This window comes from Cryptotermes secundus, unplaced genomic scaffold, assembly GCF_002891405.2.
Source record: "Cryptotermes secundus unplaced genomic scaffold, Csec_1.0 scaffold7, whole genome shotgun sequence".
Taxonomy (NCBI): domain Eukaryota; kingdom Metazoa; phylum Arthropoda; class Insecta; order Blattodea; family Kalotermitidae; genus Cryptotermes; species Cryptotermes secundus.
In genome coordinates this window covers 883744-906626 of record NW_019727389.1, presented here as the reverse complement: position 1 = coordinate 906626, position 22883 = coordinate 883744, and the positions used below count along the sequence as shown (strand labels likewise).

The following is a 22883-nucleotide window of genomic DNA, read 5'->3' as shown; positions in this document are numbered from 1 at the left end:
TATCTTCTAGGGCTGGTACAATAGGACAGAAGTGGCCGCAGTACAAGGGACGTAGTCCCGCCCCACTAGCATTAAAGAAAATATTTCAGTACCTCTTGTCGGGGCGGGCTCTGTCTACTGCAGTTCCAGAGAGCTCCAGTGTCCTTAAGATGCCATAAACATTCCCAGCAACGATATGTGTATAACAATTTCCTTCTTAATATACGGTACATCGATCATTCCCCCAGAATCTTCTACTGAATTGGAGAGCCTTCCTAGTTCTGAAAACCAATTTCCATCCCTGTTTCCTCTTCTCCAAATTGGAGTACTTTTCCACTCCGTTTCCTCTCCAGGAAGAACTACAACTTGAACAGTATGATAATACAGGAGCGAAAGGCGACACTTTGGAGGATTCAGCATGGGCAATGACAGATCAGCTGTGCAAACAGTCAGTGCTTTATAGTCCGGCTCTATGTGTTTATCTTGAAGCAGACAACAGAAGTGTGTTTGCAGCCGTACGCTTGATGAGACAGCACATCATGAAAGCGAAGAATCTTGCGTTTACTGTAATTATCAATGTGAGTGTATAAAATTTGTCATCTTAATTAATATGCTGAATTTTTTTCACAGGCAACTGTACGCTCAATGTGAACTAAAGCTGTCCCTGTGACGCATCAGAGAGGGTGTTCAAATATGGCCATGTTATTAAAATTTCTACGAATTCCCATATATAAGAAAATGTTCACAATCTCAAAAATGTGTACTTAACAGTCAACTATGAGGTAGCAAATGGAGAATCTCTTATGAATACCGAAAAATAAATTATACTCTTACGTATTACAAGTAATAATAGACATTTTTCAGAAAATATACCTTTGAGGCCTACAGCGCGTTCCACCGCGTCCCCTTGCTATGTACTGGCTGGCTTTCTCCTAAGATACTGAGTCCTCTTGCTGAAAAGTCGGAATCCTTCGGAAAGAAATCGGGCCACTTCGTACAGTTGATGAAGCCTGTAAACCTTCACTCTTCAGATACCCTCGTTAGCTTTGATGTTTTTAGTCCTTTCACTAATGTGCCAGTCAATGAAGAGCTACGAGTCTTCAGAAATATTCTCCATAACGATAACATACAGGCGGAACAGTCTCTGCGGATCGAAGCCATCATGGAACTGCTGGAAGTATGTTTGAGAGCCATATTTTTTCAGGTTGACGATAAGTTCTTCAAGCAGAAAGATGTCATGGCTATAGGAAGCTATCACCCACTGAGAGCAACATCTTCATGGAGCATTTTGAGAAACTTCCCCTTGACTCGGCATAACAGAAACCACAGCTGTGGTGACATACTTGTGGTCCGGCTTCATGGCCCAGAGGAGCCGGTATAGCGACTGGCCACGGGCTGTACGACCGACGGATCGGAGTTCGGGTCCCGGAAGGGTCAAGAATTTTCTCTTCTCCAAATCGTCCAGACCGGCTCTGGGTTCCACCCAACCTCCTATCCAATGGGTACCGGGTGCTCTTTCCCTGGGGGTAAAGTGGCAGAGGTGTGAAGCTAACCACTCATCTCCCACTCCCCCATACGCCTTCATGGCGTAGTGCTTAATTAGTTAAGCACAGGGACAACTTTACCTTTACCTCATGGCCCAGAGCGGTTACAGAATTTCCTCAGTCACCTCAATAGTTTAAGGTCTTCAGTCCAGTTCATTATGGAAATACAGTCAGTGTGATTCATTTTCTGCTTGTTCTAATCATCAGGAAAGGGACAACATTGGCCACCAAAGTTTACAGAAAACCGCATACAACTGGCCGATATCGTCTGCTACATGTGAAAAGAGGTTTAATTTAGAATCGTCGAAATAGATCTTCCACCGTACGCCAAAAATGACAAGATGTGTTTAAAACGGTTATCCCCAAGGTTTCATTGACTCATATTAACTCCATGGGTAGCAATCGTCCGAATAAAGGGGAACAGCCTCTGGGATCTGTATATATCCCATATGTGAAGTGTTTCAGAAAAGTCAAAACATATAACATTTGAACAATATTTAAAACTAAACACTTTCTTAGGAGTTCACTCATGAAAACCAGGCTGGAAAGAGATCCACAACAGACGGCACAGTGTGTCTACAGCATTCCCTGTAATGTGGCAGAAGCTACATTGGCGAAACAGGCAGACCTCTAGCCGTGCGGCTCCGTGAACACAGGGTACAATCTCAAGGAGGGTCTTCTAGAAAAATCAATATTAGCACAACGTGCCTATGAAGAGAATCATATGGTAGGCTGGGATGAAGCTAAGATTTCGCTAACAGATAGTAACGGCATGTACAGGAAATACATCCAGGAATCGGCCCATATGGCATGCTGAACCAACCCGATCAGCCTACCTAGTTTGGGCACTTCTCCCATCTGGACCCCCCATTCAGCAATGAGCTTAGCATCTCACAGGAATAATCAGCGCGATCTGACGGATTCATGCGTCTTCTGTAAGGTTTTAGTCCCGAGTGTTCAGTTTTTACTTCATAATGTACGTATTTTAAGGCCGAAACATAGAGCAGCATAAAAACATATTTTAATAATTTTAATAATATTTTATACTTTTAACGAAAATTGTATGAATTAAATGCGAATTAATGTTATTAATTTGTTGGATTAAAGACGGAAAAGCAAAAGACTATAACAATTTTACTCCACAGATAGACAGCTGGAAGTACGCACATTGCGGTTTCACAACATTCTTCAATTAATCCTATGCTTTGGTGTTCATGGACTTGGCTTATCGGCTACGTTTGTTGCATAAAATTTTCACGACTCTTTCTTAGTTTCAGGTTTGTACGTGCTTTATCACAATTTTTATTGTACATTTTTTATGTTTTCTCCTCGTCTCAGGTATTTTTACAGTTGTTATACTGACACAGGAGTCCAAAATCCAGTAATTTTAATTGACTTTTCTTATCTACACTATCATTATTTGTGTTAAAACTACCTTTGTCAAATACGATGTGTTGGATTTGAAAATTCCCACATAACCTATATTTATACATCTTATCGTCAGTTGCTACGTAGAAGGAAAACATAATGCATAAGGAACCAAGTATCGATATATATCAATATATCAATCATGCCCTGTGCTACAGGGCATTATTGATAGACTAATTGAAATTGGAAGGTGCTATGGCACGGAAATGAATGTGGAGAAAACAAAAGTAATGAAAATTTCGAGACAACCAACCCCAATCACAATAAAGACAGACCAAAAACAATTGGAGAATGTGAAATGTTTTAAATATTTGGGTAGCTTATTAACAGATGATGGAAGGTGTACTAGTGAAATTAAATCCAGGATTNATATATATATATAGTGTTTTACTAAATATTTATTCAAAATCTCATAAACGTCCTTATACGAAACCCTTTGTCATTAGCATTTTCCAAAAAGAATCAATCATTAGCGTTCTAAACCTTTGAGGAGCTCCAGAAAAAGTCCCTTTGAGAATTCCTGCTATTTTCTCAAATTTTCCCCGGCTATACATCTGTTTGTGAATGCAATATTAGTATGTTACATAATTAAGTTTTTATGGTATTATTGATCTCAGTCTTATTAGCGTGGAGAAGGGCCTCTCCGCTGTTACTTTTGGCATAGGTAGCTCCCACTGAGAGGTAAATGCCAACAAATTCAGTAATTTCAGTAAATACTGAATATAAAATGTCATGCTCTAATTTAAGATTTCCCATTTGTATTCATTAACGGATAGCTAGTTGACAGCAACCGCAATGTCTGTATGCTCATTGTACGTTTCCTCCACATAATTTTCTTTAATTGTATAATTTCATTCCTAATAAACGATATTCCTATTGATAAGTAAGAGAATGTCAGAACTAGAATTAAGAGTTACGTACTATATGGTTCCTGTTAGCCTATCACAGTGCCCGCGCGGTCTAACGCTCGCGAGTCCGGCTCGGCGAGGAGCCGGGCTCAGTTTAATTTCACTACACACGTATGAGCGTGACGACCCACACACGGACTAGTTTGGTTCATTGGAACCCGAGCCGAGTCGGACTCGCGAGCCAGACTCGTACGTGTATGGGCCCCCTAAGGCATGAAATGTCTTCGTCCGCTCGAACACTGGGATCGTTGGTCCGAATCCCACTCAAGGGATGGATCCTTGCCCTTGGGATCCGTTGCTTACGCTGCAGGTTACTTGTTAACCAAAATCTGTGATAATTACTACAACAATCGGGAATAAAGGTATACGTGTGCGCTATATCTGACTTCTTTATTTCACATACGTCACGGAAGTTTGTGGGCCTGTCACCATTGTCCTCGTAATAAATCACATGGTCACCTTCGCAGGCAACTTCGACGTCGAATTTTAGGTTTCAGCGTCTATATGCTATTCCAAAGCATATTCGGCAAACAGTCGCCGTTTGCGATGATTCTGCATCCGTAAATGTTTCGTTGGCACGATGTTCTCAGTCTTGTGTCTCTACTTCTGCACTACTAGGATTTTAACTCCTGGCGTGCAACTCTTAACCATTCAGTTTAGCGACGCGGACATTGTGACTCTTTGCAGCTAAACACCACGACAGCAGAACAGGCTCAAACAAAAGTCTGCTATTACACACAATTCTCAAAGCCAATGTGATGTTCATATATAGCATCATATCTGCCCAGTTTCTAAAGTTGAGTTTCTCAATTAGTATTCTGTAGGCATTCCCCTATTCTAACCACATACCTGGACTATCATAGCTTCCTAGACTTCGCTGTCTTAATAGTACTACAATAGGTGACCGCGAAGTTTCTCATTACGCAAACTATGACGCTATTCATTTTCTTCATTTTTCTTAGGTTCAAGTACTGTCATAAAATTCTATTTTCATACATTTGTAATTCATTGCTAATTTTAGGCTCTCATGGTGATTAACTATTGGCATTATTTCAGCTGTAGGATGTCTGTACCGTGTGGATGTAAGCAGCGTTACCAACGTTTGCGAGGAACATCCTGTCTTCAACTTCATCCTAGAAGTGACGGTAACACTGCCACAGCTACGCGCTGTAAACACACGACTGCAACGGGATGCTTAAGTAAACATTACAATAAAAATTTTCGAAAGGAATAATCGCGAATTTCCACAACTTGTTCTTCTCTTAATTTCAGCATGAACCTCATGTATATTTATTAGTGCCAATTTTTTTCCTTGGCACTACAGCCCCAGTGGGCCTAGGCCTACCTCCATATACTTCTCCGCTCACTTCGGTTTTTCTAGATCTTACACGTTCGGTATGACTCCTTGGGCGCGTGATCAGCTCGCCGCAAGGCCTCTACCTGTACACAAACACAGAAAAACGAACACACACAAACTAAACTTCCATGCCCTGAGTGGGATTCGAACCGACGATCCCGGTTTGCAAGCGAGCGAAGACAGTACATGCCTTAGACCGCTCGGCTACCGTGACCGGCTAACGCCCTGTTTACCCTTCGAAATAAATGGTTCAATGTCAGTATGTAGGAAGGACTATTCCACCACACATCCATAAATAAACACAAAACAAGACATGATTTTATTACGCCCACTGTTGCCAAAATCAACCGTTCTAGAATTCTTCAGTCACAACACATAGACACATTCTTGACTTAATTTTATAACGTGTTACCATCGTAATAGGGCATGGAAACGGCGAAAAAGTTGTTAACCACAATAATTAAGTGAAGTTGTCCCTGTGCTTCAATTCAGCAACACACCACGAAAACGTATGGGGACTAGAGGGACTGTACACACACTCCTAACCTCGACATCAGATGAAAGACGCAGCTTAAGGCCCTGGCCTCTTTACTCCGCGATCTCCAATAACTAGCGGAAAAGAGGTTCGGTGAACACGAGGGCCAGTGTGCACGCAATGCCGAAGAGACAAATCCCTGGTCCTGCGAGGAATGCAATTAAGATCTTCCAGCCCGCAGCCTAATCGTTGACTCTGATAAAAGAATGTGTATCAGCGGCATATAACGTAATTATAATAAATTTCTCCTCTGTAAGTTTATCTGCAAAAAAGTGAACTTTGAATTGCTGTAAAAAAATCGAAACGTTCGAGCTGGCGAAGACAGTTCATGCCTTAGACTGCGTGGCCGCTGTGACCGGTCTTACTGAAATATCAATCACTGTTACGGACCGAGATATCTTTTACTTAAAAAAGAGAACTTTAATAGGTCTACGGTAGAAAAGAGACTAACGTAAGTAAAGGAAATTTCTAAGAAGTGTAGCAGGCTACAGAGTAATCAGTTGGAAACGAAATAACTGCATTAGAAAATAATTACAAATATTCAATATAAATAATAAAGTAACAAAACTACAGAAACAGGGGTACATGGATACGCAAGGTGCAAACTGAGAATTATAAGAAACCTTGAACGCTCATCAATTATAGGCAGAATGGATGATGAGAAACTAGACATTTTAAAGGCTACAGAGAGATGAACATATGGAACAGATGTCAATGCTAAGTGCATAAAATAATAATATGATGAGTATTCAAATAAAATTCCCTTTACAGAAATATAAAATATAATAAAAAGTCATCCAATAGATATCTTAATTTTCAAAGCTGTGAAAAACTGAAATTATATCAATGTAAAATATAAATAAAAACATAACGTTTGTTAGGCCACATTAAACAAATAAATAATAAATAAACTAAATAAATAAAATAAATATTTTATGAATGTATTATTTATATATTAGAAAATAATCAAAATATCTTCTTTCCCAATAATACGATTTCAGCACATTTGAAACGGGAGTGCGTTCGCCTGTAGCAGATGTCAGAAAACAGAGTTGCGTATTCAAATAAAACCATCGACTTCAATTCATGTGTCAAAACGATTTCCTCTTCATCCATCACGGAAAATTGCTGTTCAGAATTAAGTTAGGAAACAATATCCATTAACTTTATTGTTTTTAACATCAAGAGAAGCGAGGAGTAAATTTGTTTCTGTTTATTTTCAGTTCGTCTGCATGTAGGAAGCACACATACGCGCCAACTACGTGCATTTGTGTACAGTACAAGGCAGGATTGAAAACTCCACTTCAGTACTAACAGAACTCACTTTTGTGCTTTGTCGTTTTCGTAAAAGTTGACCATGAAAACCATTAATCGCTGAGATATATTTATTAGTGAAACAAGATGTTATTAAACAACCTTTCTGAGAGCCCACAGTTTCAAATGGCATCACGCGGCGAACAAAATTAATGGATGTATATTAAGAGACCCAGTGACAAGGAGAATGGACAATGGAGAAAAAGTAAGCCTAACAAGAAATAAAAAAAAACAGGCGGCTATTTCAACCCTGAAGATGGAGACGAAATTTCTCCGAAACATTGGACTTTCTCGGAGCTACACAGCCTTACAACCCAGAAGACCGTAAATCCAACCTCAAATCAAACAAAAGTACAGTCAACTTCAAAGTAGTGTGGAGATAAAAGATACATGACAGTTTATGCCAGGCGATGTGGCTTCTTGCGGCTATATAATAAGATTCGAACAGCAAACTACCAGGAAATTGCGAATAACACTATACTTCAGAACAGATTTGCTTCGTGAGCAAATAAATCGATTTTTTGCGCTCTGTTCTGTGATTTTTACTATGTTCCTTTGTTCTGTTCCCACGGAACGGGAGCCACGGTTTACATTGCCAAGGCACTGTAAATATCAAAGGTCACACCATCAAATTCGCACTGGTCCAGGGATCTGCGTGCGTGCCCAGTTTATCGACTATTAACAGAAATATATTACGGCTGAATAGCAGCAAAGCTCTCAGCATACGCAGCCAAGCCCCTACGTCATCTCCTCCCATGCTCTTTGTATGGATTGGCGGAAGTGGGTCAGACTCAGATTGCATCCCTTCCGTATGCATTTGTAGCGAGAGTGGTTGTGCCGTAAAGGTTAACCCAAACCAATGTCAGTTTCTTAACCAGGAGCTTTATAATTTGTACTCCACCAAATATTTTGAAGATGGCCAACTCAGAATTATATAAACGACACATGTTGTACGCATGGGGTAAATGAAAAATACATACAAGATTCTATACTCGGAAAACCTCAGAGGGAGTATCCACTTGTAAGACTGAAGAAAATGTGGGAGGATTATATTAAAATTAATCTTAAATATGGTATGAGGGTATGGGTTCACAACAAGGATTGGTGGACGTCTCTTGTGAAAAGAGTAACAGTAGAACAGTTTCAGGATAAAAATGAGGGGATCTGTTGACCAGCTGAACAGCTACTAACGTCTCAAGATGCATCCTGCACCATGGAACTGAGCAGGTTGTGTCACAATCTGGTTCACATTCTGGAGGTTCCCGGCTTCGAATCTTGAATGGGGATCCCGCTATGAATGAAGATATTTTCCAGGTGCTTCCAGATTAATCTTGAAAGAAGTCACGAATAATTACTTCGCAGAACTTTCCAGTTCGCCATAAAATTATACGCAATTTTCATTCGACGCTAAATAAAATCTACAATTTATATCTCGTCGTGAAAATAAGCTACGAACAAACATGAAATACAATATGGAAATCAATATGTAGGACTACTTTCATTCGGGAGACAGTGGTTTCAATTTCGGAGCTTTCTGTTAGGCGCAGATTTCAGCGGTTAAATATATGCAGTCTGGAAAGTTACAAGGACTTCTTATCAGCCCGTATCTCAGCAACGCAGTGAGTCCCAATGTCACCATTAATCCATTAGAGTAAATGAATAAATTGCGTCCTTAAAAATAAGGTTGATGTTAATGTGAGTAACTGCTAGATTGTCCCTAGTTTAATTAAACACCACGCCATGAAGACTCATGGGGGAATGCAGTTATAACTGCACATACATTTACCTCAGCACTAAATGAAAGCGAGTGGTCATCTTTAAGCTCTGGCAGCTTATCTGCGGTGAAAGCGCCCTCTGTATCCATTTGGGCAGAATATAATTCAGGGGCCCAATTGCACAACTCCCCCCCCCCGCCCATTATATAAGTATGGTGACTCTTAAGTGCTTTTCAGACAAAAATTAGCTGTTCATTTTCAGTGACAAAGGAATCAACGTTTACGAGATTTGTGAATTGATTTCATAAAAAATCAGTTTTCATTATCTGATTTTTAAAATATCTGTAGAAATGAAATCCTAGGTAAGCTACTGGTTTGAATTGAGATGTCACTTACCGTGAGCTGTGTCTTAGCGGGAGAACTCATCCTGCTCCCTAAGATTCAATATCCTGACACGAAACACAGCAACTGCACTTCACTCACGTCCACACAAACATGAGGGCAACCGATCCTCTGCCCCCGAAACCCTACCATTGCCGAGGACACGGAACATCCCCTCTTCCACTCCACGCAAGCGTCGTGAAGCTGTGCCTTAGAGTGGTTTCCGTCACGGTGGGCCCACAGCAGGATCGGAAGCTCTTGAGAACAGAGCACTCTCTAGAAGAGCCAACGAAAGGCGCGTGCCGTACGTATTATCGGAGGACGCGCACCTAGATGTCGGGCTAGAGATTCAGCTGTGGTCCGCTGATCGGTGTAACATTACAGGCGGGAAACATGCATAGTCGGGGTCGACGCCCTGTTTCCTTCTTAAAAAGCAAGTATCAGTGTAGGAAGAAAGGAATTGGCGTTCCAGGACCTTCATAACATTTTACGCTTCTTCAAGTATAATCTGAATGATCAAGTCAAGGAGGATGAGATTGGCAGGGCATGTAGGGAGAGGAGAAATGCATATAGGACATTGGTGGGAAAACCGGAAGGAAGGAGACAACTGGAAAGACCAAGGCGGAGGTGGGTGGACAATATTAAAATGGATCTCAGAGAGACAGGATGGGATGGGATGGATTTGATTGATCTGGCTCAGGATAGGGACCAGTGGAGTGTTTTTGTGAACACGGTAATGAACCTTCTGGTTCCATAAAGTTCCTGAGTAGCTGCACAATTGGCAGCTCCATGAGTGGGAATGTGTGGGAACTGCCCACATTCAAGCAAGTGTGACAACGCAAGCGTCATTGCTTAGCAACAACGAGTAAACAACGGTTGCTAAGCAATGACGCTTGCGTTGTCACACTTGCTTGAATGTGGGCAGTTCCCACAAATGTGGTAGGAAATGGTCCTGCTCTAATTTTAAGGTACTATCCCGGCATTTAAATAAAGAAAAACCATGAAAAGTCAGTGCTCTGGCCGAGATATGAACGGGGTTACTCCCGAACACAATCAGAAGCGAAGCTACTTGACGAAACTTATTCATAATAAACTAATCAGAAAAATCTATAAAGTGTACATTTATAAGTAAAATAAGTAAAGATATTCCTGTAACAGACCGTGGATGTCCGTAAGTTTATGAGACGTCGAGGCTCCCACATTTTCTAGACAGTCGGCTCACACATGGCGGTAAGGTTGTCAGCCTTACGCACCAGCCACCCTTTATCCCCAGGAAGATTCCTGGTACTCATTTCCGTTAGAGGCTGAGTCGACCCCAGGGCCGGTGTGCGGTTGGAAAGATTAAGTCAACTGAAAAATCCAGTGACCACATCAGGAATCCAACCCGCGACCTTCCGGCTTGTATCACAGTGGCCCCAATTGCGTGCCCCCAAAAATGTATGTTTAACAAAGAACTAAAATAATTTACGCATCTATGCAGTACAATATGGAGCCGGAAGAGCTCAGTCGGTATAGCGAATAGCCTACCGGACGGACGACTGGGATTAGATTCCCAGCAAGGGAAAATCCAGACCGGTTTTGGGGTCCACCCAGCCTCCTATCCAATGGGTACCGTGGGCTATTTCTACGGAGGTAAAGTGGAAGGGGCATTAAAATGACCACTCTCTTTCATCTGGTGCCGAGGTCACGAACGGTGGAGCTGTAGCTCAACCCCCCCCCCCAATATGCCTTCATGGCATAGTGCTTAATTACATAATTACGTAGGGGATAACTTATTTTTATGCAGTGACACACGCGTACTCTTCATTAGGCATGTCAACAATATATGACTGTGTGGTGTACTATGTCTGAGGAAGAGTTAGTAAATAGGTCACAAATGGAAGTAAAACATCTGTGATGGATGTATTATGTTTTCTATATGCATCACTAGGTAGCCGCTTCAAGACACTCTAAGTAGCCGGCATGCATGCACATCTTCAGAGGTTAGTTTCGGTAGTAAAAATGGTGACCGTGCTTAAGGATTGTACTACCGAAGAGCAACGTTCTGTTGTGTGTTTTCGTGGGCAAATGGACTCTGTACAAATAATATTCATAAAGAAATGATTCCTGTTTATGATGGGAAGTGTTTGTTGCGTAAAGCTTTTCACAGCTGGGTGGAGAAACGTAGCAAATATTTCACTGACGAAGAGATTGAAACGGTATTGCGGAAGTGGCCGAGACAACAGTCAAATGGCTTCTATGTTGCGGGTTTCGAAGCACTGGTAAAGCGATGGGACAAGTGTATCAATGTTGGTGGAGGATATGTCGAGAAATAGATGTTTTTTCCAAGTTCGAATATCATATGTTCTACGTTTTATATCCATTTGTCACCTATTTACTAACTTTCTCTATTAATACATAAATAACTTCAAGATTCGAAATTAAGTGGTGCTCCCATTTCGGAAGTTTGCACGTCCGTCTCTCATCTCTTATTACTGACTGGAGAAAATTAAAAATTGTGACGTTGGGATGGCCGCTAACACCACGACCACTGACCAGCTGACTCAGAAGTTTTAAGGAGAACATACAGGCAACATGGTGTCCCAAAGAGTAAATTTTCATGGACAAATGAAAGCAGGATGAACATGTGTACTTTCATTCTGAGTACATTGTTGACAAGAAATATCTGTTGCTTTGCTAACGTTAAAGGAGTGATTAAAAATATGACTTCAAGACGACTTCCAACAATATTATCTTGAGGCTAAATGACATAAGACGATCGATCAATTACATCAAAACTTGCTACCAGATTGACAAGCTATTTTTTCTTCCGGAAACCAAACTATAAATGCTCATTAATAATTTCCCCCCCCCCTTTTGAAGCAATACATGCTGTTTTCTAAAAAGTATTTACTCTCCAATGATGGTAATTGCAACATTTTGTCTGTTTATGTTGGTATGACAATCGGACATGCTGCTGAAATTTCATTCACTCTCAACTCATCCCAGACTTCAGGAGAGGTCAGTTTCATGCAGCTGTTACTTTACCCTTCAGGGCAAAGTCGGCGTAAGCCTAATTCCTGCTCAGGTTATGACAAATTCCTTCGTCCTCTTCGGATAAAAACGGATCGTTTTCAAAACTTGATAACAAATAAAAATAGGAAATTTCCAGAAACTGTGACTACGGGGTCAGACTGAGTTCACCTGGTACTGCGGCCACTGTTTGGCCTATTGTACCAGCCCTGGACGATAGATGATGATTGTGGAGCAGTCGGTGGAATGAGAATTGACAGGGGAAACCGAAGTACTCGGAGAAACCCTGCCTCAGTGCCACTTTGCACAGCACAAATCCCACATGATTTGACCCGGGCTAGAACCCAGGCCGCGGCGGCGGGAAGCCGGAGACTAATCGCCTGAGATATGGCACGGCCTACGACCATCATTGGTGTAATTCCTAGAAGTTTTATTTACGTTACTGCATAATATGTTAGTATTACCGCCAATTAATGGCGAAGATATGAACAAAAGAGTAGCAGAAATTAATTCTCATTTCACAACAAAGAAAATTCTAGAAATGTGCCGCCCTAGGTCACATGACTTGCCTGTGCTATCGTCTCCAATTGTACCAACCCTGCTCTGAGGAAAGTATCTCGCAATTCGCCTTCCCATTGCACAGAGGACTGGATGGACCCCTGATCCGGTCGGGAGGTGCAGAATAAAAAAACCATTGCTTCTATCGGAGGCATTCTTCTACTAAACAAAGCTGAATAACATTTCCATTCGTATTATTTAGTTAATTAGTGGCACCCATCAATCATTCCATTAATCCACCTACCCCCTGAAAACGTCATTCAAAGCTTTTAATATTCCCATGACGACATTGTCGATCAGTTTCGATGCCCCGTTCCCAAACCCCAAGTTTATTTCGGATGCCTTTGCGGGTTCCAAACCTCTTACTGAAACGACCATCTGCTGGGCCCTGACACTGATATGTCCAAGCTTTCACATGCTCTTCTCAGCATGAAGAACAAACGAAAATGTTCTGATGACCCTTCAGTATCGGAGGCTGAAAATATTGGGTTTACGAGTCTTGCGCGTGAACCAGGAATGTTATAAGGCTCCGATGAATCAGAATTTACTTATTTAGTGACTAGCTGTAGCAGAACCCGAAGGTTGAACACCGCTAATACTGGGCCCACTGCTATGTTCGATCCTGAGTTACTTACATCCACCTTCCACCCTCAACTTAGTTTTCTGAGACCCTTCTTAATGTTATATTTCCATTTCTTTCTCGACCTTCCGCCTACACACTTAAAAGAAGTTTTGTATTCATATGTTTTGTGTACTGATCTTGTCCCCCCACACCAAATTCTCCTGTTCTCGTCGATTTTATTGCCGCGATATTAGATGACCTCTACAGATTACTAAGTTCCTAGTCACTAACGTGGAGAACGCATATAAAAGCTAAGAGAAGACAACTAGAGTTCAAAACCAAAAATTTGAATTGGCTAATCAACAAAAAATCACAGCTATCTCTTGAAAACAAAATAATCATATACAAAACGATAATAAAACCAGTCTGGACATACGGGATAGAGTTATGGGGATGCAGCAAACCTTCCAACACAAAAAAATCTCCAAACGTTCCAATCCAAAATGCTAAGAAATCTAGTTAATGCTCCCTGGTACGTATCAGTCGCTACCTTACACAATGATCTAAGCATACCATATGCAACAGAAGTCATCAGAGCCTATGCGGAGAAACACAAAAACCGGACCTCTCAAAAAGAAAACAACCAACTAATAAGATACCTCTTCAACCAACCAGCATTAGAAAGAAGACTAAATAGAATGTGGCCAGAGGATCTCATTAGATAAGCACCAGAGAATCATCGAAGGATGATACCTGCTTCATTATAATGAAGGGATGGGGGATTATTACACCCACCCATCCCTTTTACTAATTACTGTATTTATATATATTGAGTAGATTGTAAAATTATTTCAAAAAAAAAAAAAAAAAAGTTCCTAGTTACGTAATATTCTGAACTGCCAATCGAGGCCCAAACATTCCTCTGGGCGCTGGTATTAATAAAAACGGACCCTGCAGTCTTCACTTCGGACTATTCCATTCATTTTCTCTACTCGTAAAACATACAGTAATAAACAACTGAACATTTCCAGAAATACTTTTCCGGTTTGTTGTGCTAAAACCCATGCTTTTATTACAACATCCAGCCTTTGTAGCATTATCGCATCCTATTTGAGAGAACCTGGGTCCGAGCTCGGCGCCGTTCGGAAACAAGATATTCTAATTCAAAATTACTGTACCGCTCCTCCAGTCCCTCTAGTCATTTGTTGCGTCAGTACCTTAAAATATTTACACATTTCTTCCTCCGTCCTTTTCAATTACTGATCATAATCTGCGTGTCATCAGAATCTATACTGAATAATTTATAGGCTATAGCTCATTATGTGTAGCTAAAGAAACAAACAAGGGCAGAAGCGGACTTCCGCCAGCCATAAATTATTAGCAAAATACACGATGAAACCGCGCCGCAACCACGGGATACTCAGAAACAAGTTACAGACGTTATGACAATCTTTTGTTGGCACTAAATATAAAAATATGCCAACCCTTAATTTAATTACGTAACAATACGCAAAATGCCTCCCAATCTTCTGTTGGCATTGACTATAGAAATTTGCCAACCCTTAATTTAATTACGTAACAATACGCAAAATGCCTCCCAATCTTCTGTTGGCATTGACTATAGAAATTTGCCAACCCTTAATTTATTTACGTAACAATATGCAAAATGCTTCCAAACTTCTGTTGGCACCGAATATAAAAATTTGACACCCCCTAATTTAATTACGTAAAATTTGCAAAAAGCTTCCTAATCTTCTGTTGGCAATGAATATAAAAATTTTCCAACCCCTCATTAAATTACGCAACAATATGCGAAATGCTTCCCAGTCGCTATAGAGACGGGATATTGAATTAGGAATGCGACGCGACGGTGACAGCTGGTGCGTTGGACAGCGTGTAGAATGTTGCGTACTCGGGATTCATACTCATAAACCGTTACCATAGCACTTCTCAGCGTAACAGTTTACCAAGTTTCTCTTTAAGAGTTTTCTTTCTCAAAGTGTAAGCTCATACATGTCAAGTGAAACCAAGCAAGTTGGCTCGACTTGCATTCGAGAGGTACACCGTTCGAATCACGGATGGAACACCAAATATCCTTATTAAATTTCTAGTATGTTAAATTAGGCCACGATCACGACCTTAAGCAACAATTTCAGATTATTCACCAGCAGCGAATCATTCGGCGCCACTGGCTTCGGAATTATTAACAGCGCCGTTAAATAAACTACAAGAAATATATATGGAAATCACGATGGAAATACCATACACGCCATTCTGTCTCTGTGTTTAACTTCCAAAGCAATTTAATGGATTGGGATCAGATATAATGTATAAGGTCTACTTTGAAACTGCTGTGCGACTTTCATTTCATAACTTGTACGCTTCTCCAAGTATAATTAGAATGATCAAATTAAGGAGGATGAGGTGGGCAGGGCATGTAGCACGAATGAGGAAGAGGAGAAATGCATAGGATATTTGTGGGAAAGTCGGAAGGAAGGAGACCACTGGGAAGAACAAGGTGTAGGTTGATGAACAATATTAAAATGTATCTCAGAGAGATAGGATGGAATGGTAAGAATTGGCTTAATCTGGCTCAGGATAGGGACCAGTGGAGGGCTCATGTGAACACGGTAATGAACCTTCGGGTTCCATAAAATGCTGGCAAGTTCTTGAGTAGCTGCACAATTGGGGGCTCCTTGAGTGAGTGAGTGCACGGCTTTCATTTCGGCTCGCATCGCTCGACTCTAGACTCCAGTGTCACCTGGAGCTGAAACTCACGCTGATCTCTATCACATTTTCCAAATATGATAAAGCAAAAGGCGTAGTTGTCCTTGTACTTAATTAAGCACCACACCATGAACACATGTAGGGAAGAGTACAAATTATGAAGCTCCTCCTCGTGTAATTTTCTACGACCTATTACGCCCTCCCTCTTAGGCTTAAATATTCTCCGCATCACTTTGTCCTCAAATAACCTCACTCTCTGTTCCTCCCTCAGAGTGAGAAACCAAGCGTGAGCGGCATATAAAGCAACTGCTAAACTTACAGTTTTACATATTTCCCATCGCGGAGATTTAAAATGTAAAGGAGAATAATATAACGGCCAATCCAATGCTAATCTGACATACACGAACCATTGCTTCTATTCGTTGTTATTAAACATTACATTCACATATACATGGACAAATGAAAGCGCGATAAAAAGGAATACATAGGCAGGGAAGCATGGTGGCGCCTGTGTGGGACGGACGGACGGACGGACGGACGGACAGAAAGAGATGGAACGATGAAGACTACATCAGTCGTCAGTTCCTCTTTACCGCAGTCTACAAGCACGTCGTTTATTCCAGTAAAGGATGTCCAACATTTGTCATGAAGCGATCGATAGAATATGAAGCTACATACGCGGTTTTCTTTGTTCATTTATTTACTTCTGATTTATTTAATGATGCCGTAAGTATCTCAAACTATATAGCGTCGAATGGTAAAATGATTACTGGAAAGTGTAATAGAAAGTCGCCTGTGTGAGTCCCTACTGTGCAAACTGCTAACTTATCCGAATCAACGCGAACAAGGAACGCGTCTACTAAACAAACATCCTTGTTGGACATTTTCAAATAAAGTGTTTGAAATGTTACTTCATTACATTTATTAATGTTTCATGGTTCAAACAAAAACCTCCGTGGTTTTAGGCCGCAAGTGAACTATACCGACCGAGCGACCACCGCTTTTCGGCGAAGTTAATGCCAACTTTAGGGGACAGATGGTGTCGCGTGGTCAGCGCAACGGATCCCCACGGCCGACAATTCGGATTTCTAGACCGAAGCCACTACTTTTCCATTCAAGTAGCTGCTCAATTATCCTCACAAGGCTGAGTGGATCCCGTTCCAGGCTAACGACTTCTCAGAAAATCTGGTAGCGCCGGGAATCGAACCCAGACCTCTGGATCTGTAGCCAGGAACTCTGACCACTAGACCACAGAGTTTCACTTGTTTTAAATTTCTTTAGTTTTTATTATTATAACAATACAGTACGTGTTTTTCTGCGGATAAGAATTTAATCCAGTTGTCCGAATTTTCTATTATCCGAACCACCTTTTTTCACTAATTAATTCGGACAATCGGCGTTCTATTGTGTGTTTGAAAGAACGTGGAATGAATTTGTAGCGATATAATTTGAGAAGGTATCAGGAAAATGCGCCGATCACAGTGGCAACGCGGTCTAAGATATGAACCATGTTCAGCCGCTGAAACACTAGAGTCGTGAGTTCGAATCCCAAGCGAGGCATGGATGTTTGTGTATGTTTATTCTGTGCTTATGTTGTCCTGTGTAGGAAGTGGCCTTGCGACGGGGTGATCTCTCGTCCAAGGATTCCTATCAACTCTGTATATAGGATTAAAAACAAACAAAAACTCCGTGGCCTGTAGTTCGCAAGAGAACTATACCGACCGAGCGACCGCCGCTTGTCGGCGAAGTTAGTGTTGTCACTCTGTATATGATTAAGAAATTGAAAAAGAGTCCGAGGCCAAAACCGTGCTGTACAGCAGCAGCAGCAATAATAATAATAATAATAATAATAATAATAATAATAATAATAATAATAATAATAATAAGGAAATTGCCTTCAGGAACTAAGTAAAACCAAGAAAAACCTTAGTCAGGACATCCAGTCTCCGAGCTGAGATTTGAAGCCCGAACAAAAACAGGACTGCTACCCGCTCGGCAACAGAGTTCCGTCTGCAGCCTTGCGCATGTGAAACACGGTCTCTTGCTCTGAAGCAACAATACTGAATGCCATGCAGAAACCCGATATCGTAGACATTGTAAGTTTAAAATATCTCTGTAATATAAGGTATGGCTCTCAATGTGCCTAAGCACAACACCGTGAAAATGTACATGTGACGAGGTAACACCCCATGAAATCTTAACCTTGACACTAGATATAGGTGAGCGGTCAGCTTTGCACCCTGGCCGTTTTGCCACTGGAAGAGAACGTCCGTGTCCACTAGACAAAAGCCTGGATAGGATGGCGAAGAGAGAAACCCTCGTCATTTCATAAAATAAAAGTATTTTGTTCCCAAATGTTCTTTTATTCAACGAACCGACAAGGAGATGAAAGGAAGTGTGCCAACAGGTTCATAACACATATTTTACATTTTTGGCGGATAATTTTTCTTTATATTCGCCGCAGCTTAGCAAAGTAAAGTAATAAATATTCCATAACGTGTTACCACAAGAATTTTAGAATGTCGTTTAGAGATTCCGCAACCGTCTTCATTATAAGTGAACCCAATAGCATATCGAGGTGTCGCCATATTGTTTTCATACTCCTAAACGGAATATCGTATAAAACTTAAGTTATACAAATTATTTCAAATGCAGTAATTCCCAAGGCTACCTGGTTAATTTTTTCCGAAGCTTTTCGTGTAAAATGAAAACGTTTCATGTTCAAGAGTGCTTAAATAACTAACTTCCTGGAGCTGAGCCCTTCTTGAGAAGCTGCCAGTCACGCAGCTACTCAAGAACTTCCCAACATTTTATGAAACCCGAAGGTTTATTACCGTGTTCACAAGAGCCCTTCACTGGTCCCCATCCTAAGCCAGGTTAATCCAGTCCATACCATCCCATCTTATCTCTCTATGATCCATTTCAATATTAATCACCCGCCTACATTTCAGTCTTCCCAGTGGTCTTTATCCTTCTGGCTTTCTCACCTATATCCTACATGGATTCATCTTTTTCCCATTCGTGCTACATGCCCTGCACATTCAGTGCTCCTCAGCTTGATCATTCTAATTCTACATCATGGGGAAGAGTACAAGTTACGAAGCTCCTCATTATGCAGTTGTACAGTGCTTAAATATGATATATATGTTTTGGCATACAATTTTGTTTCAATGGATAGTTAACGCTACAGAGAGATCCAAAAGTCCTGATCCATAAAAGAAGTCGAAATAGCTCACTCGATATAGCCACGGGCGGGTTTCGAATGCCGGCAGGGGTAAGTTTTCTCTTCTCTACGACTTCCAAACCGCGTGCGAGCCCCACCAAATCTGTACTCGGAGCTATTTCTTCGGAGGTGCGGCCGAGGTGCGAAGCTGACCACTCACTTCCATCTAGTGCCGAGGTGGACCTAAGCATTCACTCCCGCATGTTTTCATGGCATATGGCTTAATTATTAAAGACAGGGACAACTTTAACTTGTGATAAAAACATATCGTGACACATCATATTAAAATTTATTGTAATAAACCCTGCATATCCGATACTAAGTAGATGTCGAAGTACNGGCCCACTAGGCACGGCGGCCACTGAGTGACCTATTTTAGCCTGCCCCGGGTGATTATGATGATGGAGAATTTGGTGGAATGAAGATTGCCAGGGGAAACCGAAGTACTCGGAGAAACCGACCCAGCGCCACTTTTTCCACCACAAATCCCACTTGCCCAGACCCGGGATCGAACCCGGGCCGCCGCGGTGAGAAGCCAGCGACTAACCGCTTGAGCTATTGCGCGGCCAAATTGGGAACTTGCTGTATTTATTCTGCTTACTATTCACAACTTCAAGACCCTCCACTGGGACATCGACTATTCCTGACTCTGTTTTCCGCGGCTTTCCTCAGTCCCTCCAGGCAAATTCCGAGATAGTGCCTTTAATTAGGCCACGACCGCTTCCTATACATGGTTTCCAAACCACTGTTCACTTATCATCCTACCACTCGACGTCATATATTGACAGCGTCGTTAAACATACCACAAACGACATGTACAGAATGGCGAATAAGTGACTACCCATTAGAGTGTGCTGGCTGGCTAGTGTACTGATGCATGTAGAAATAGGTTTCAGCTGCTGCTTCCAGCCAGATGTACTACGCAGAACATCAGACGAAATGTAATTAGCAGCAGATGATGATTTCGCTCTGCAAAACAGTTTGAGTAGCCCTAACCTAAACAATTCTAACGTTTAAGGTAAGCATTTTGAACATTAAAATGTCATTAATGAACATGCAAACATAAATAATAATAATAAAATAAAAAAATATGATGAATTCAATTAACTCGATTGGTATAGGTTTTTGTTCCGCGCAATATAAATAAGTCACGGCACTGAAAGGCGCAATCTTGTTTCCTACATACAAGTTCCAACAGACACTGCGTCGTATTGTTTACGTTTACGCCAGTGAGTTTAATATTACGAGTATAAAAATTTGCCTAAAGAGAAGGGAAAGCCACTAAGAACCTCAATCAAGACGACAGGTCTCCGGACTGAGTTTCAAACCAAGGATTTCTAGAGTACTTGAATGGTTATCAACTCCTGAAGAAAGACCTCGTCTGCAAAGATAAAATGTTCTGTATTTAATTAATCACCAAGCCGTGATGACGCCTGGGAGGATGTGAAGCACAGCTACAAGCATTCGTAGCCTCGGTCCTACGTGGAGGTGCATATATTGGCTTAGAGCGAACGTCTCACAAACAGTCCCAAAAAGGAGACGTGTGGACCGCAGTGGGGGCCCTCTGTGTGTGGTGCGCAGTTCTAATATATCTCGGTGTTCCAATATCAATCAGTTTGTAGTTTGTGGTTCTTTAAAGGCCCTGTAAGATGAATTAGAAAATACGTCGAAGGAAGCGACTTTCATCTAATTCAAGGAATTATCCAATCATTTGCTTTGGAAGGCCTGAGAATAATCACGGAAATCTTCAGTCGGGATAGTCGGTACACCGGCTGGCATTTGAACCAGGCATCTCCCAAATATAAGTCAGAAGCTTTCTGCCTGGGTCAACTCGATGAATCTGAGGTTCAGGACATACAGTAATTTGCGGTTGACATGCCTGTACATGACTAGTTTAACTTCTGAACGAACCTGAAGTCAAAGTGACAGTTACGAGTGTGAAGCTGCAAACAAAGCACCTAGAACGAAAGGAAGATAACGCTAACTCTGTAGTCCAAGTTCGTAATCGTTGGGAATCGGGAAAATACGGGCTCTTGAAAGAAATTTATTCGCTAATTTCGTTAAATTTGGATATTAACACGTTTAGAAGAATAAAAATGTTTTAAAAATCGCTCGGCGGTCGTTCGGTCGGTATAGTTCGCCTGCGGACTAAAACCACGGAGTTTCTTTTTGAAAAGTGACAAATATATTTACTTAAACCAAAAACTGATACATTTCAAGAAAGTGAATACCGCGGACGTAAAAGCGTACAGAAACATTCCACAGGTTATGAATATTGAAAACAGAAGTTATTTGCTTCCACAAGGCAGTGAACAATGGAAAAATATTTGAACTGTCTCTGTGTTTAACGAAGCATCACTCTATCCAAATAGGAGGGAGTGGAGGTACGACTCCATACCTTCGGTGGTGTGTATCAAGGAGTAAATGAACCCGTTCATCCAATCCAGAACCCGCATTATTAGTCACTAATACACGTAACAATACTGTGTCATCTAAACTAACCTCGTACTGTCTTCGCTCGCTTGGAAACCGGGATCGTGGGTTCGAATCCCACTCAGGGCATGGATGTTTGTGTGCGTTTTTCTGTGTTTGTGTGCAGGTAGAGGCCTTCCGACGAGCTGATCACCGGCCCAAGGAGTCCTGCCGAATGTGTAAGTTCTAGAAAAACCGAAGCGAACGGAAAAGTTCATGGAGATAGGCCTAGGCCCACTGGGGCTGTAGTGTCAAGGAAGAAAAGAAAAACTAACCTTGTAATTAGTGGCCGTGTCATAGCTCAGGCGGTTATTCGCCGGCTTCCCACTGCTGCGACCCGAGTTCGATCCCAGGTCCGGTCATGTGGGGTGTGTGGTGGACAAAGTGGAATTGGGGCAGGTCTGCTCCGAGTATTTCGGTTTCCCTTGCCAATTCTCATTCAACCGACTGTTCCACTTTAATCATCATCTATCTATCATCCGGGGCTGGTACAACAGGCTAAATAGTGGCCTACGTACCAAGTGGACTCACACACCACCCCAAGAAACTACAAAAAAAATCCTAATTATACCTAGGATATTAGGACGGTTGCTACAATAGCAATAAGCTCCTTCTAAAGTCCTCAATCAAATATAGTATATTTCATACTTCTACAGTTGATTTGTGACCGTAAAAAAATAAAATACTTTTGTAACCCTAGAAGTGCCACATTTAATTTCCACAGTGCCAAACCTCCGTTTTAGTTTGTGTAATTATTTTGCGGCGTGCAGTAGCGTAGTTGATTGAGGCATTGTGCTACAAGCCGGAAGGTCGCGGGGTTCGATTCCTGATGTCATCATTGGACTTTTCAATTGACCTAATCCTTCCAGCCCCAATATGGCCCTGGAGTCGACTCAGCCTCTAACACAAATGAGTACCAGGAATATTCTTGGAATGTTCTTGGGGGTAAAGCGCTCCCGGCGCGTAAGGCTGACAACCTTACCGCCATCTGTAAGCCGACTGTCTGAAAAATATGGCAGCCACAACGTCTCTCAACCTTATGAGCCTCCAAGGCCTGTTACAGGGATAGTTTTACCTTTAACTTTTATCATATTTACTCTTCTTTCGCAGGTATATAAAGCTCCCCCCCCCCATTTNTTTTTTTTTTTCATTACTGTAGTTGCCAAGA

The 22883-nt window shown here is 41.5% G+C and overlaps 1 protein-coding gene across 4 annotated transcripts in view; it reads right to left on the bottom strand.

Annotated features, from left to right (window-relative positions):
- The window catches only part of LOC111864593 (uncharacterized protein ZK1073.1), a 119266-nt gene that overhangs the window by 41035 nt on the left and 55348 nt on the right, over positions 1-22883 (bottom strand). Inside the window, exon 1 of one of the 4 annotated variants that reach the window (XM_023851943.2) lies at positions 9177-9303. The exons of the other annotated variants lie outside the window; for them this stretch is intronic. Within the exon in view, the coding sequence (XP_023707711.1) occupies positions 9177-9206 (30 nt within the window). The 5' untranslated portion in view covers positions 9207-9303. Of the gene's footprint in view, positions 1-9176; positions 9304-22883 lie in introns of those variants that run through there. 4 annotated transcript variants of the gene reach the window in all.